A 15,755-nucleotide genomic window follows, 5' to 3' on the forward strand; every position below is an offset into this window, starting at 1 on the left:
AAGAAATTCATCCACTGCTACTGATTCCTCCAGCTAAAAATCAGCTGACCAGTGTGGTAGGAAAAAAATCTCACTGCACTAATAGTCCAAACAAACAACACTACAATAAATTTGGTAGCAAATTTTTATTATAAACGCACCTCACTGGCGGTAAAATTGAAACCAAAGGGGCCTCAGTGAAGTTAGCGTGTTTTGATCCACAACCTTGGCAGTGCTGATTCGTCAGACGACATGCGGGGGTGTTTTAGTAATCATCCTTTGCTACTGTATTCCAAGAACTCGCAGAGAAAAGTAAGAAAGTAAGAATTCCCTCCCATTTTTGGGGAAATAAAGGAAAACACCCTGATTCCATTTACTCCTCAACATTTCTTCTTCTTCTTCTTCAATAAATAATAGAATTTATTTATAATTTGCTTCCGCAGCCTATCCTATTTCTCCTTTCTCTTTGCTTCACTCTCTGGGTTTTTCTTTTTCCTTCCATATCTCACTCAAAATTCTATCTCATCAGATCTCTTGTCATAATCAGATCAGGAGGGAAGGCTGCTGGAACCGTCCGATGTGTAGCCTTTTGACTTTGTTGTGATCGGGAGGGACTTTAGATGGGGCAATGTTACGGCAAAGTTAGTCAAACGCAAGTAAATGAAACAGCGACGTCACATGCTACCACAACAGTCACAGAGGTGGTTCCAGCCGATCCTGGGGGGCAAACGCCACTGCAATCCAGTAACGGCGCTGTTAATTATGTTCAATCAGTTAAGAACACTCCAGCTAGGTCTTCCAGCCAGAGTCCATGGCCCAGCCCCTACCCCTACGGGGTGACTGCCAGTCCGCTTCCACGGGGTGTATCCCCTTCTCCGGCCAGGGCTTCAAGGGGTTCCACGCCTAGGAGATTCTTCCGGCGCCCGTTCCCGCCGCCTTCGCCGGCCAAACACATAAAAGCGTCGCTGTTGAAGCGTCTTGGCGGGAAGCCAAAGGAAGGAACGATCCCTGAGGATCCTGGAACTGAGCCGGAGCAAGCGTTGGATAAGAGCTTTGGTTATGGCAAGAATTTTGGAGCTAAGTATGAACTTGGAAAAGAAATAGGACGAGGGCATTTTGGTCACACTTGCTCTGCTAGAGGTAAAAAGGGTGACCTTAAGGATCAACCCCTCGCTGTTAAGATCATCTCAAAAGCTAAGGTATTCTCTTCACTCCTTTTCTATGAAATTCTTACCCTGTTCATGCTAATTGCTAAATAAATTTTTTAACTTTTTGAGATATTTAGATTATTTTCTTAATGTTGGAGCTTCTTTCTGGAGGTATTGTTCTTAAAATTGGATTTCATTAAAATAGTCTTAAGAGAAGGACCTTTAGTTATTGATCGATGGCATAGCTGTTTATTATGCATTCCATTCACCTCATAGATGTTTGTTTTCCTCGGTTCAAGTAAACTCGGCCGAGTATGTTTTTCTTGGAGAAGGTAAGTTACATAAGCCGGACATAATTCTAGAATAATCATGTTTACGACTTGGGCCCTGCCAACTTCGCTTATCATTGACATTTGGCAGTTACATGAGCTATTCGAGACATACAAGGCTTAAAAGGATACCTCTTGCATTTGTTAGCCATTTCATTTTTATTTTCTCTAGGGGGAAGTGTGATTATGATTGTTATTCTAGAAGACTGGAAGAAGACAAAGGTATACTTGTCTTTTATTTGATAGTTATCTTGGGTTCCTAGCAATAATACAGGGTATTTTGCTACTGAGTTGTTGCATCTAGTCTAAAATGCAAATGTGACCGTAGCCACATCAACCGCAATAAAAATTAGGTGGGAATCCAGATGTTGTTTTGCACTGAGAGATTTTTGGTGTCCACGTGTTGCCGAGTATGACTTCAGTGTCCTGACCTATGAATTTTTCAATTTTTGATGCTGTTTATTTGGGAGACATTGTCTTGGGCTTGTGGCTGTCATGATTTTCAAAGAGGAAATATGTTCACGATAAGACAAGACTAGGTTGTGTGATTTCCCTATTAGCACTTCCGATCTCTGAGACCCTGTCTAGACTATAAACATTCACAAATATTTCCGTTATTGAATTGCTGAATAGGAAAAACTTTACAAAGAATCTAAGAATTATAGTAAAAAATATATAGAAAGAATATTTTGTGATACAATTGTTTCTACCATTTGTGGCCAACTACATACAAAAATATGCTGGTGGCTGTTAATATTTTCCAAATATTCTTTAGGGAGGAATTTGGAGCTTCATTTTGTTGCTATTCAGACCATGCGGCCATCTTAAATTTTAAAACCCTCTAAGTGTTAGAGACGTGTTTTATAGTTGTCATTTCTTTTAATGAATTTCCCCTATGTGTGTGTATCAAGTTTTTGTGGGTGATTGAGCTTGCGGTGCAGCCGTTAACAACCTTGTTTTACCTTGTTTCGTTTCAAAGCAATTTCTTTCTAGATTTCTGACTGAGAATGATTTTAGTTTGTCTTTGCTTTTCTCTTAAGTTAAGCAAAGAGCTGTTATCTTGTCTGCATTATGCTTGTTGTTAATTTTTCCTATCTAAACTATAATTTTTCCCTTTTTGGTTTCCTTTTAAATGCTAAGTTCTCAGTTTTTGTGATTAAAATGTGTTGATTGGTCTTGGGTTTACTTTGTGGTTCCCCTCTCCCTTTATATGAGCTTCCACAAGACTTGGCTCAAATCCCGGGTCTTTTATCTGAGGGGTTACACTCTTATTCCCCAAGGGAAAAAAAAATAGGAAAGAACGAAATGTTGATTCCATCTGCTGCTTTTTAACCACATTTATTTGACAGATGACAACAGCAATATCAATCGAAGACGTTCGAAGGGAGGTCAAAATTTTAAAAGCACTATCAGGACATAAGCATCTAGTCAAATTTTATGATGCATGTGAGGACGCCAATAACGTGTACATAGTTATGGAGTATGTTTTTCCTTGTTTCTGTTAAAATTTTATTTTGGAGAAATGGTTTATCTTCATTAAAGCTATGTCCTCGAGTTATCCTTTCTACTTGCAGATCATTATATTTTTTATCTTCTAGTAGATCCAATCCCATTAGTTTTGTAAGTTTTCTTTTGTAACTTTTTGAACCTTTCTGCCTTCTTGATTTAAAAAAAAAAAGAAAACAATCCTGATTTTCTCTTTGGAAATTCAGGTATTGTTTCAACTGAATCATCATATAATTTTGGTATTGCATTTCTAAACTGTTGGGTCTGACAGTTGTTGTATTCTGTTGCTTATCAGATTGTGTGAAGGTGGAGAGCTATTAGACAGAATTTTGGCAAGGTAACTTGTTCTTTTATAATGTCGATGTTTTCAGGGTTACCTATTCAATGTTTGAATATTGTTATCTTTATAGAAACCAGGTTAGACAGATGTCATGCTTTGTTATACCCTTGCATTTGTGATGTTTATGGCTGTGATTGGGTTTTATCCCCTGTTTTTATTCAGTACCCTTTTTGCCCTTGGATTAGGCAGGACCATAGAGAAGATTAAACATCACTAATGTGATTGGTTTGTTATATCACAAAACTTAGATGCGATTTCTTCATTCCAGGGGAGGAAGGTACACTGAGGAAGACGCAAAAGCAATACTTGTACAAATTTTAAGTGTGGTGTCATTTTGTCATCTTCAGGGTGTTGTGCATCGTGACTTAAAACCAGAGGTTTTTTACTTTTTACTTGTGTATTTGATTTGTATGGACTGTGCAACTGAAAAAGTATATGTTGTGGCTTATTAACATATCTCTGTGCTTGGGATACAGAACTTCCTTTTTACTTCCGGTGGTGAAAATGCTGACATGAAACTAATTGATTTTGGTCTTTCTGACTTTATTAGACCAGGTAATGACTGATTATCACTCATTAACTTTGGTTGCGCATAAACATGCCTCCCTTCATAGCTTATGTAAAGCCATCAAATGAAGGATTGTAGTGAATGATGATAATCCACCACCTATTTTTTTATTGGTTCCTTCTAGACAAGTAATTTTCTTATATTCTTATAGGAGAATTCAGCGTAATCATGTAAATTTGCAGAAATGTTCTGGCTCCCCTCTTTTCTTTGAATTGGAGAGGAAATTGAGTTTATGGTTACCATAAACTCTTATGGAAGAAAATTTTATGGGTTACTAACAGTGGTTAAATATGTTTCCGCATGTTTGAATGGGTTTTCTAATAAAGAAATAATGTAGCATGAAAAGGATAAATTTATATTGGATGTCAGTCAATATCCATTTTGTACTTTTAACTAGTGGTGATTATATCAGTAAACTGGACGAGAAGACATGGCTAACAGTCTTCTATATTTTTTTCAACCTTTTATGCATTTATTTTTGTTACAGATGAAAGACTCAATGATATTGTTGGAAGTGCGTATTATGTTGCTCCTGAAGTTTTGCACAGATCTTATAGTATGGAAGCAGATATATGGAGCATTGGAGTGATCACCTATATTTTGTTATGTGGAAGCCGACCATTTTGGGCACGTACAGAATCTGGAATTTTTCGTTCTGTGCTAAGATCAGATCCCAACTTTGATGATATGCCCTGGCCATCTGTCTCTCCAGAGGCCAAAGATTTTGTTAAGAGACTCTTAAACAAGGATTACCGAAAAAGAATGACTTCTGTTCAAGCTCTAGGTAAGTTGGGACATTTTACTAAATCGGTCAAGATTTGAATTTTACCCCATTGTAAAATGATTTATTACATTTGTCTGACAAACCAGTAACTCCTGTCAGTAAGATTAATGCACATATCAGATGAACTATAATACGGTTTTATGTCATTTCAGCGCACCCTTGGTTGCGGGATGACAGTCATCCAATCCCTCTTGATATATTGATATATAGGTTACTCAAGTCATACCTTCATGCTTCACCATTCAAACGTGCTGCCCTAAAGGTATGTATCAACTTTGTGAACCTTTCCCACCTCCTGCTTATCATGTCCTTAATTGTATTTCTTGCTCTTAAGTTGCCAAAATGTTTTGCACCAATTGCAAAATTCCTAACGGAGAGCTAAGATTGTTACAAAAAATAGCCCATTCCTTCTCCTGTTTTTGGGTACAATCAAAGATTACCTTGCATTCAAAGGGGAAGGATAAGGGATTTTACACACAGGGATCAAACCTGGACTCATGTCATTAGAACTTGGAACCCACATAAGTTATTGCGACAGGACCAGTAGCTTGGTGGCACAATAAAAGAAAAAGAAAGGTCCATTCAAATTTATTTTTTGATTTTCTACTATTTAAATATGTTAAAACTGTCAAACATCCTTTGCTACTGTAAATATTTTTTTGTGAAAACTAGTGGCATGCTTATGGAAGTTCTAGATTTTAATCGATACTTTCAGGTGTGCATTTTAGCTTATTTAAGATTCATGTTATATCATAGTGGTATCATTTTCAACTGAAGTAAGGTTTTTTTTTCATTTTGCCTTTTTATGTTAAAGTTAAAACTTTTCTTGCATTTCATTTTCTATGCGAGTCTTTCAATACTTTTGCTTCATCTGTGACTCTGCAAAAGTGAGAGAACTGTTCTTTATAGCAATTAACTATGGTATCCATTTAAACAATGCTTAGTTTTGACTGGCTAGAGCATGTAGAAATCTGTGTGCGTGAGTCCAGATGCTTGAAGATGTTTTTTTATTCTCTATCACCCTCTAACCCATGTTATCGTTATTGCTATAACTGTAGGCTCTTTCAAAAGCATTGACTGAAGATGAGCTGGTTTATCTCAGGGCACAATTTAGGCTGTTGGAACCAAACAGAGATGGGAGTGTGTCTCTAGAAAATTTTAAAATGGTTATTGACTACCTTTTTAATCCTATTTATTCAAGTGTAAAGACAAAAATATTTAATGATGATTTATATTCTGTTCATTGTCACGACATTTTGACATAATTAGCCAATAAGGGTATCTCAATAATCTCTTTTTTTCTCCTTTCTGGTTTTGAGGGGCCTTATCTTTGAGTTCTTTCTTCTTTAAAAGAGAAAAGATAATAATTTTATTACACTTATATTAGCGGGTCTATCAATTTGCAGGCACTTGCTCAAAATGCCACTGAAGCGATGGGTGAATCAAGGGTACCTGATATTCTTAATGCTGTATGGTTCTTACTAAAAGTTAAACTTAGTAGCAAATTTTGTTGGTTTTCCTCCTAATTTAGTCTTGGTTGGACAATCTGGCTTGATGAGTCTGCATGCCAATAAGAAAATGTTTTTCTTTTAAATTTGATTTATTTTTGTCAGCATTCTTGATTATTACATCCTTCTATCACCTAATTCTGCCATTGTAAGGTGTTTTTTTTTGTTTGTTTTTTGGTAATTACCATAACACTTCTCCCCCTCTGGATTTCATGTCATGTGATTTCCGCTCCTCACTGTCAGCAACTTTGTGTGGCTCAGATGGGATTGCTTGCATACAGGAAGATGTACTTTGAAGAGTTTTGTGCCGCTGCAGTTAGCACACATCAATTGGAAGCAGTTGAAGGCTGGGAGCAGATAGCCTCCGCTGCTTTTGAGCATTTCGAACAGGAGGGCAATCGAGTAATTTCAATTGAGGAATTGGCACGGGTATGTTCAATCCTTCGTCTCTTCCAGACATCACACAACCTCATGTTCTGCTAATATAGGTATAGATTGTATAATGTTGTGATGCCGTTCGATTTGATTTCAGGAGCTGAATGTAGGCCCGTCTGCTTACTCATTCCTCAAAGACTGGATCAGAATCTCTGATGGAAAGCTTAATTTACTTGGATATAAAAAAATTTTACATGGCGTGACGTTTCGTAGCTCGAATACAAGACATCATTAGTTTTTAGCCATTGATTATTATACAGTGTCTTGCCATTCATGACATTTTGATTTGACTTTTTTTCAGACAATTTTTAGCCGTTCATATTATATAGTCCTTAAAAATTTATAACATTTTGAATGACTTGTGGGGTTTTCTTTGTTTTTTGTTTTAATCTTTCTTTTAGGGTAGGTTACAGGGAAAAAAAAGTGCATAAATGAATGTGTTTAAGTGAGTTTGTTGAGAATGAGAGGACACAATTTAGAGTGATGTTCATTGTTGCTTATCGTTCATGTATTTGTATTGTAAGTGGGTTTGAGTTTGAAAAAGTTGGTAAATAAAATCATTGTCTTTTTTAAAAATTCTGTACTTAATTAATTCCACGTTATATCAGCTTGATGTCCATACCATACCTCCTGGTTTTGTGCTTGAATTTCTAAATTGAGTGTCTAATTTATGGTGAAGATGTAGGCAAGGATAAAGGCACTGATTACAAAGTAAAAACCCATGTTTTAAGGCCTTTTTTTTAATAATCCATATTTTTTTATTAAATGATAATTATTATTTTGATTTTATTCTGTTTTTCTTTTCTTTTCATACTTTTGTATAGGTTTTAAATAAAAGACTGAACTAGTGTTTAATGGGTTTATAAAGGCATAATAAATTTTTTGGTCTTTCAACTTAGCCTTCCATTTATTTATTTTTTTACCTTTTTAGACTTTAAACCTTCTATTTATTTTTTCACTTTTTTAGTCTTTAAACTTGCTTTTCTTTTTTGTCAAATCATCTTAAAATAGATGGATGACGTGTTAACATTTGAATAATTTTTTAAAATTTTAAAAGTTATAAAAAATATTTTTAATATTTTTAAATTTAAAAAATAATTAAATGTTGACATGTCATCCACATGGCAATCCATGTGTATGCATGTCAGTGAAGTTAACGTTTGTTAACTTTTCTATCTATTTTGGGGTGATTTTACAAAAATGCAAGTTTAAGAGCTAAAAAAGGTAAAAAAAAAAAAAATTGATGGCTAAAATGACTTTTTTTTGTAAGGTTGGAGGGCCAAAAAAGTTATTATGCTATTTATAATTTTTTTTACCACCACCAATAGTAATTCTTGAGTAAACTTTAAAAAAATTAACTTTTAACATAAAATATTTTCTCTCTCCAAATTTGTGTATCTATATTTACTATTAATTAAATTGTTAACTAAGTTGGTATCATGAGTTAACCAGGCATCAACTCGATTAGATAAATTACAAAAAATGACCTTTCGTATTTATTGTTTTTGGTGGATTAAGGGCAAAACCTGAATAATCAATGCAACTAGCATGACTCAAACCTATGCCACACTTGGAATAGTGAACACCCTTGACCATCAGATCATCACATGAGGTTTATTGACCTTTTGTATTTAAAATAAGTTATATTATTCGAGTATAGTTTAGTCTTTTTACTTTAACAAAAATCAATAAAAATATACATATTGTGAGATTTAAACTCACGCCAATTAGATTAGTAAAACCCCAAATATACCACTCAACCAAAACTTCATTTTTAATGTTATTCATACGTTTTTATTTTGATATGCACAATTTATCACCTTCAACAATTGTGTATCTATACTATTAAGTTGGTGCCATAATTCAACCAATTATCAACTCAATTAGGAAATTACAAAAATGACTTTCTGTATTTAAAATAAGTTATACTATTCGATGTTACTTTAGTATTTTTTTACTTTAACAAAAACCAATAAAAATATGCATATGGTGTGATTTGAACCCATCAACTCGACACTAACTCAAGATTGATAATAACACTATATACTTTATTTTTTTCAATTTAATATTATACATATTGCATGTATTATTACTAATTAATTTTAAACATTATGTTTTAATTAATTCTTGTATGTTATATTTAAATACACACTTGTATTTCAAATACAAATGTCCATACGCCTACGTATATGATAAAAATACTAGTTATTTATTATTGATTTTTAAAATTATAATTTATTTTTTTCAAATAAAAATGTATGATTATGGTTTTTTTTTTTAAAAAAAATACTGTCATATAAATAGACTTGGACGGTTTAAAGATTGTAATATTACTTAAATTTCCTCGAAGATATTACTTATTTCGAAAGCAGTAAGGTTTTAGTTAGGTAAACTATCTGGTCATCACTCATCCGATCGTTAAGTAGATGTCTTCGTCGATATTAAATCCTCACACCAAATGCACGACAGCTGAGGCTGGCTGATTAGCCTACTTTGCATATTTATATTTATGTTTGTTTATATGTCATATAGATTATAATATAATTGTCGAATTTCGTTTGCAACTAAAGCAGCTGGCCTATCAAGCATAAAATTGGTTTCACTTCTCTATAATTCAATTTAATATTTTAAAACATACCCTCATGTCATGTTATGTCTCCCAGCAATTAATTTATCAAACTGATATGTCGCCATATTTTTCTATTTCTTTTTGGCTTTTATGATGCATCGTGCATGAGTCATACGAGCAAACATGCTTTCATGCATAGCATGTTTGACTGACTATAAAAAAAAAAAACTTAAAAACTACAATTGGGCAGAAAAAATAATAATGTAAAATAAAACACGTACCATTTTACGTGCTTCAACTCACGATTATCGGTAAGTGCCACTCAATCTGAAAATAAGGGAAACGACATGTTGATGGAAAGTTTAGATGGTGGCTGAGTTCGTCAATTAATCTTGTTTACGACACGGGGAAAAGTCGATAATATAGGTGATTGGAGTATAGAGAAAAAAAAGTTCTCCGGTAAAGAAGGAGATGTGAGAAAAGTAGAGAAAAAAGAGAGTAGGCCCTTGGAGAGGATCCTTAGAGGTGTATATAAAGGAACTTTGGTGGGACTCACTTAATGATGCCTATTATGTGTAGGGCGATTGTAGGGTAATATTGATGTTGTAGGGTGTATCTCACATCTATCGAACTCTTTGCAGGCACTTAAAAAGACGATCGATGAGCAACTGAAGAAGGGCCAAAACATAACCGACGTCACGACGAGAACTGTCGGGATGACGCGATGAAACTCCAAGATGAACGTGGCATCGACGTCGTGACAAGGAGAGCATGGACGTCACGACGTCACAACATTTTCCCAACTTATGCAGCCATATTTTGATAGTTCAACAGGACTTCTTTTTCCCAGTTAAACTCTGATTACTCTAGGATATTTTAGTCATATTAGGGCTTTAATATTAGCCTATTTAAAGGGTATTTGTAACCTTATTTTAGTGAGTTCAAAGAATATCTCTTATGTGAGATTTGATGAAGAGTTTTGGGGAGAGTTTTTGAGAGCTTTGTATTTGGGTTTTGGTTTTTACTCTTTTAGGTTTATTTTCTCAATCTTGTACTCTTCGTTGGTTTGTCGAATTAGTGAAGTTTTCTTTGCTCGTGGTTTTTTATCCTCTTTATTGAAGGAACTTTTCCACGTAAATATTTGTGCACCCAATTTTCTTTTCTCTTTTCGTTCTTGTTCATTGCTTATACAGGTCAATCCCTAACAAATTGGTCTCAAAGCAAGGTTATGTTTTTGCAATCGACTCGTTTAGGGATGGCGACAACGATTTTTAATATCGAGAAGTTCGATGGAATCATAGATTTAAGATTGTAGCAGTTTTGGATAAAGTAGAGTGTTTAAAGCAAGGTTGATCGCAACGGGTGACAATCAAATGGAGGGAGTTGATTTCCTCGATGTTTTCTCTCCTATTGTGAAGCACACGTCTGTTCGTGTATCATTGGCCCTGGTTGCATTATACAACCTTGATTTGAAGATTAGAAGTCTTTCGGTTTCCAAGTTCGAGAGTTTGGGCTTGGTTAACATTCTACAAAGATCGAGTTCGGCCCGTGACGGGGCCTGGAGAAAAAGGTATGGTAAATATGAGTTAAGGTGAAGATTTGTGGGGTGTGCCTCACATTTATCAAACAGTTTGCAGGCACTTACCAAAGTCTTGGCGACTTCATGACAAGAATGTAACACCCTCAACTCGACCCGAGCTGCCAGATCTAAATCTTGGGTATTACTACACAAAAACACTTAGCCAAACTCTCTCAACCATATCAGATAGCATCATATATAAGACATACTCTTTTTAATTACATTCAAGACTAAATTTCAAGAAACAAATATGGTGTTTAAACATAAACTAATATAGTTTGATTATCATCTATGCACCAACCAACTTTCTGAACTATTTATTGGGCAGATACCAATATAGTTTGATTCACATACGCACCAACTGTTATATTCATAATATTCCAATTCTCTCTCACCTGTTTAACTAAAGATTCTTTGAAATAATAATTAAGTATCTCATTTACATAAATATTTTCTAGCAGAACTTATCTTCAGAATTTGTTTCGTGATCATATCCTATTACTTACACTTATCTCAATATAGTTGTTTCTAACATTAACGATAGAAGGATAAATACACATTTGGCGAATACTTATACAGATCTGAGTACCATCAAATTATTAAACCAATCATATCTTGAATTAATATCGTACAATTCATATCGATGAGTACTTCATAAATCAATCTGGTAACATCCACAACAATACTTCCAAATCTCAAGTGTACGTGAAAATCAATATTCAGATTTCATAAGATTTCAAACGATGTCATTATTCAATTTAAATTTGGAATATTCCAAACAAATTTGATTAAATCATACCATAACAAGTTCACATTGACAATATCTTAGGTCATACATAGTACGAATAAGTCCAATTCCAACATTGTCATATCATCACGGCGAATACTGTAATAGCCCATTTTTAGTGGTGTCAAAAATAGTGGTTTCTAGACCACGACTTCGACAAGTGAGTTATTATTTTAATATTTATTTAATTTTTATAGGATTATACTAAGGTCGTATTAAATATTCATTAAGAAATTTTGAAGTTTAAATGGTTAATTAGTTAAAAAGGATTAAATCGTAAAAGGTGCAAAAGTTGTGTTCTATTAGTTAAATAAACCAAGTAGCTTTGAAAAGGTAAATCTATGGACTTACCATAATTAAGTTAGCGGATGATTTTGGATTGGCTTTAGTGTAAATTAATAGTTTTTAAAAGGTTATATTAGTAATTAAATTAATAGAAATATTGAAACAAAAGATAGAAAAACAAAATAGGGCATCTTCAACCTTTATTTTTCTTGTTTCAAACCGAAACACCATAGAAAAAGAGGAGGTAGGTTCGGCCAAACTAATTTCCTATGTTTTTATGTTTTTAAGCTCGTTTTAGCTTAGTCTAGCTAGCTCAAGGGTTAATTTGTAGAACTGTTAAAGGTTGAGGGACTTATTATGGATGAATTTGAGTGTGTTTTGAGTTTAATTGATATATTATCAAACTTGGTTGTTAAATAAACTTATTTTGTTAAGTGATTTTTTATGAATTTATGTTTAGGGATTAATTAGTTAAAATAGCAAGATTCCATGTATATTGTATGAAAAGAGGAAAACTGAGGGTTGATATAGGTATAAGGAAAATTAGCTAATATGGGTTTCCATTAAAAATGGTTGAATTTCAAGTTTCGAGATTAATGACTAAATTGTAAAAAGATTAAAACATTAGGGTAATTTTATAATTTTACAATAAGATGGGTTATAAGCTAGAATTTATGATATTAAGTTGTTGGCATGATTTAATTGAATGCAATTTTTTTTAGATCAATAAAAAAATCAACCAGATTTGAATCATGGAAAGGCTAAAGTCTCAGATTAACTTTCGACTTAGCTGTAACAACCGTGGTGATTGAGGTAAGTTCGTATAGAGATTAAAATTTTTCATTTGATGTTTTGAATTGAGTTTACTTACTATAATATATGAGTTTTACCTTGACTAGATGAATATGATAATATGATGGAATGTTGATGGTTAATTATTTAAACCATAAGAATTTTTAGGATACAAATGATATGTCATTGGGGATTTCATGTTTTGGGTGCTGGTCTTGAATGTCCTATCGATGGCTGATGTCCTGCATTTGTTACGGATTCTCTACAGCTCATGTGAGTAACATCATGTAGCTAACATTCCGACCCACAACTCAAGTGAGCAGGCCCATTTCACAGCTTGTTGAGCACTATTGAAAAGGAAATGTTATAGTTATATGAAAAGGCACACTATGTGTGAGCATTTCCGCGTATCCAATGTAATTCTAAACGGTTTAACGGGTAAGCAAATGTTAATGGATTGACATGTACACTAATTGATAGTTGTTTATAACCTTATAGAAATGTGAAGTTGATGAATGCAAATGAATTGAAATGGGACTAATTAAGTATATGATGAATGATATGTACATGAAAAGTCACCGTGATATGGTTGACTTATATGTATTATGTATGAACTTGATAACTTGTGAGTTTGGTGGTGTATATAGGATTTTATTAAGCTTTTGAGCATGGTAATGATGTTACACATAATTTATAAATTGAGTTTAAAAAGGGTAAGTTTATGTTTGAGTTAATACAAACTTACTAAGCACTAGTTGCTTACATAGTTATTTTCCTCCGTTTCGCAGATTGTCGGAAGCTCGATCGATTGGAAGCTTTTCAGAGTTCTATCACACTATCCAACAATCACTTTGGTAGTTTTTGAATTATTTTGGCTACGGTTATAAATGACATGTATAGGACTTTTTATAATGGAAGTTTCTTAGTATGCTAATGATCAAATTGGTATAAGTATGTCTTTTGCTGATACATTTTATTTATGTAGACTTATGATGTTTTGGCAAGTTTATGCCATTTGGTTAATTTTAAGTACTTTGTAATATATGGTGTGATTGGTATGTTTATTATGAAAGGTGAATGGTTTTTCAATTAATGTCATTAGGTAGTTAAATTGACTATGTTTTGTGCTTGAGATGTGGCATTATAGCTTTGTTTTGAATGAAGTTGTTTTGTTATAAATGAGGTGCCTTTGAATGGAATATTGGTTAGGAGAAACAGGTTGATTGAATTGGGATGTTTATATGTGTTTGAACTGTGTTTAGGTCTATTGAATATATGCATAAATGGAGTAGACTGTTGGGCAAGTTTTAAACTTAAAATAGCTTGTTTTAGGGACAAGTTATGGAGCACACGGCCTGGATACATAGCCGTGTGTCACTTATTATTTTAGGTATGAGTATCATACGGCCCAAGACACGACCATGTGTAACAAGTTAGAGAGTTACACGGTCTGGCATACAGCCTAAGACACAGCCATGTGACCCAAGTCAGTGAGTTACATGGTTTAAGACACGGGCTGGGACACGACTGTATGTCCCATTGTTCAAATACCACACGGTCTGGGCTATGTTACACGGTCGTGTGATCATTGTTTCAAAAATTTGAACCTTTTCCCAAAATTTTTTGCATTATTTTAAATTAGTCCCAGATTGATCCCGAACTATTCTTAGGTCCATGAAGGCTCGATTTAAAGTCAAATGTGTATGTTTGCTATGTTTGTAATGAGTTTTAAGTAATTAATATTAAACGACATTATTGATATAGTTTGGAGTTAATTGTTCTGATTGGTACAGTAATGTTTCATAATCCTAATCCAGTGACAGAAATGGGTTAGGGGTGTTACAAATACCTTCTCTATAACACAGATACATAGTTCTTTTCAATAGAATTCTTAGAACTTATTCATTTATTTCACCGATCTTACTTGGCTTATAATCCTGAGTGCATCAATACTTTATCTAGCCATACTACATATAAAACTGGCAGACTGTATTCATAATTTGTCACAAAAACGAATACACAAATCTTACCATACATATATGAAAGATCATGCCACAAGGGCCAAACAAAAATAAATGCTTCATGCAGAATACGCCACAGAGGTGTCATACAGAATCTCATGTTTACTGTCCCGGTGGACTTCCACATAAATTCACATATCGTGATCTGCCACTTCAATTTATACATCTTCAATGGCTACACTATGAACATATATACAGTCATATCATATCATGCCATGGGCCTTAACCACATAATCTTACACACATTCATATATCATGTTTTGCCATTTCAGTTTCATTTTACTGAAGGCTACATCATGAATGGTTCCTAATCATACCAAGCTGCCATGGACCTCTATTCCATGGTCTTACACTCGTTTTCAAATAGTGACATGTCAATCTGGTTAGCACTAAAACAACCCTACCAAAGGCTTCACAATAAAACTTCAGTTCAGCATTCACTTACCCAAATGATCAACTCTTTACTAGCTCAACCATCTCGTATACCAGACTTTACCTGTTTGTTATCAAACGATATTTATAACATCTCGTTTTCAATGAAATCAGAATAGTGGTTTCGGGACTACAAATTCGAGTCCGGAAGGAAAATTATTTTAATATTATTGCTTAGTTTGCATTATGATAGGAATGTCGTATTAAAATTTTGTTAAGAAAATTTTACCGATTACATGTTTAATGAGATGTAAAGGACCAAATTGCATAAAATGCAAAAGTTGAATTCTAGTAGCTATAAGTGTAAAATAACTATGGAATTCAAAATTTGAGGTCCTTATATAACAAATAGACCATTAAAAGGAGTTAGTAGATAAGTATGATGATTTATCTATTGAAAATTAAATAAAGAAAAGGACTAAATTGGAAAGTGAAATAATAAAAGATGATAAATGATTAAATAAAGAAAATATCATCATGTTTATCATCTTTCCTAAATAAAAAGCCATGAAAACCCTAGTTTAGATGAGCTTGAAGGTAGCAAGCTTATTTGGCTCAATTATGTGAATATTCAAGTCCCGTTTTTAATAATTTTCATATTTCTGAGATAATAGCTTAATTTAGCTATCTTAGGGATTAATTTGTAAATTTATCAAAGTGTTAGGGTTTTTCCATGGATGAATATGTATGAGT

At 33.7% G+C, this 15,755-nt stretch overlaps 1 protein-coding gene across 13 annotated transcripts; it reads left to right on the forward strand.

The window, feature by feature from the left end:
• Window positions 1-163: 163 nt before the first annotated feature.
• LOC107954431 (CDPK-related kinase 3) lies at window positions 164-7,173 on the forward strand. Of its 13 annotated transcripts, XM_041096717.1 has the most exons (13): window positions 168-299; window positions 509-1,178; window positions 2,806-2,902; window positions 3,031-3,076; window positions 3,258-3,299; window positions 3,571-3,679; window positions 3,779-3,857; window positions 4,358-4,654; window positions 4,807-4,916; window positions 5,713-5,820; window positions 6,061-6,123; window positions 6,406-6,591; window positions 6,695-7,173. In XM_041096717.1, exons 2-13 carry the CDS (start codon window positions 600-602, stop codon window positions 6,830-6,832), a joined length of 1,854 nt encoding a protein of 617 aa, XP_040952651.1. In that variant the 5' UTR covers window positions 168-299; window positions 509-599; the 3' UTR covers window positions 6,833-7,173. The 13 variants fall into 13 exon arrangements, 11 of the variants coding, with proteins under 11 accessions (XP_040952653.1, XP_040952652.1, XP_040952651.1 ...); XM_041096719.1 differs by lacking the exon at window positions 3,031-3,076 and having other exon boundaries at window positions 164-291; window positions 2,806-2,936; window positions 6,424-6,591; XM_041096718.1 differs by lacking the exon at window positions 3,031-3,076 and having other exon boundaries at window positions 165-299; window positions 2,806-2,936.
• The last annotated feature ends 8,582 nt before the right edge of the window (window positions 7,174-15,755 follow it).

The sequence above is a fragment of the Gossypium hirsutum genome, chromosome D07 (assembly GCF_007990345.1).
Source record: "Gossypium hirsutum isolate 1008001.06 chromosome D07, Gossypium_hirsutum_v2.1, whole genome shotgun sequence".
NCBI classification, from domain to species: Eukaryota; Viridiplantae; Streptophyta; class Magnoliopsida; order Malvales; family Malvaceae; genus Gossypium; species Gossypium hirsutum.

Excerpts from the sequence above, each read along its gene's own strand:
- LOC107954431 (XM_041096717.1), top strand. The coding sequence starts at position 600 with ATGGGGCAATGTTACGGCAAAGTTAGTCAAACGCAAGTAAATGAAACA. Across the intron at positions 3,077-3,257 it reads GATCCAATCCCATTAGTTTT|ATTGTGTGAAGGTGGAGAGC; the intron begins GTAAGTTTTCTT and ends GTTGCTTATCAG. Across the intron at positions 3,300-3,570 it reads TTAGACAGAATTTTGGCAAG|GGGAGGAAGGTACACTGAGG; the intron begins GTAACTTGTTCT and ends TCTTCATTCCAG.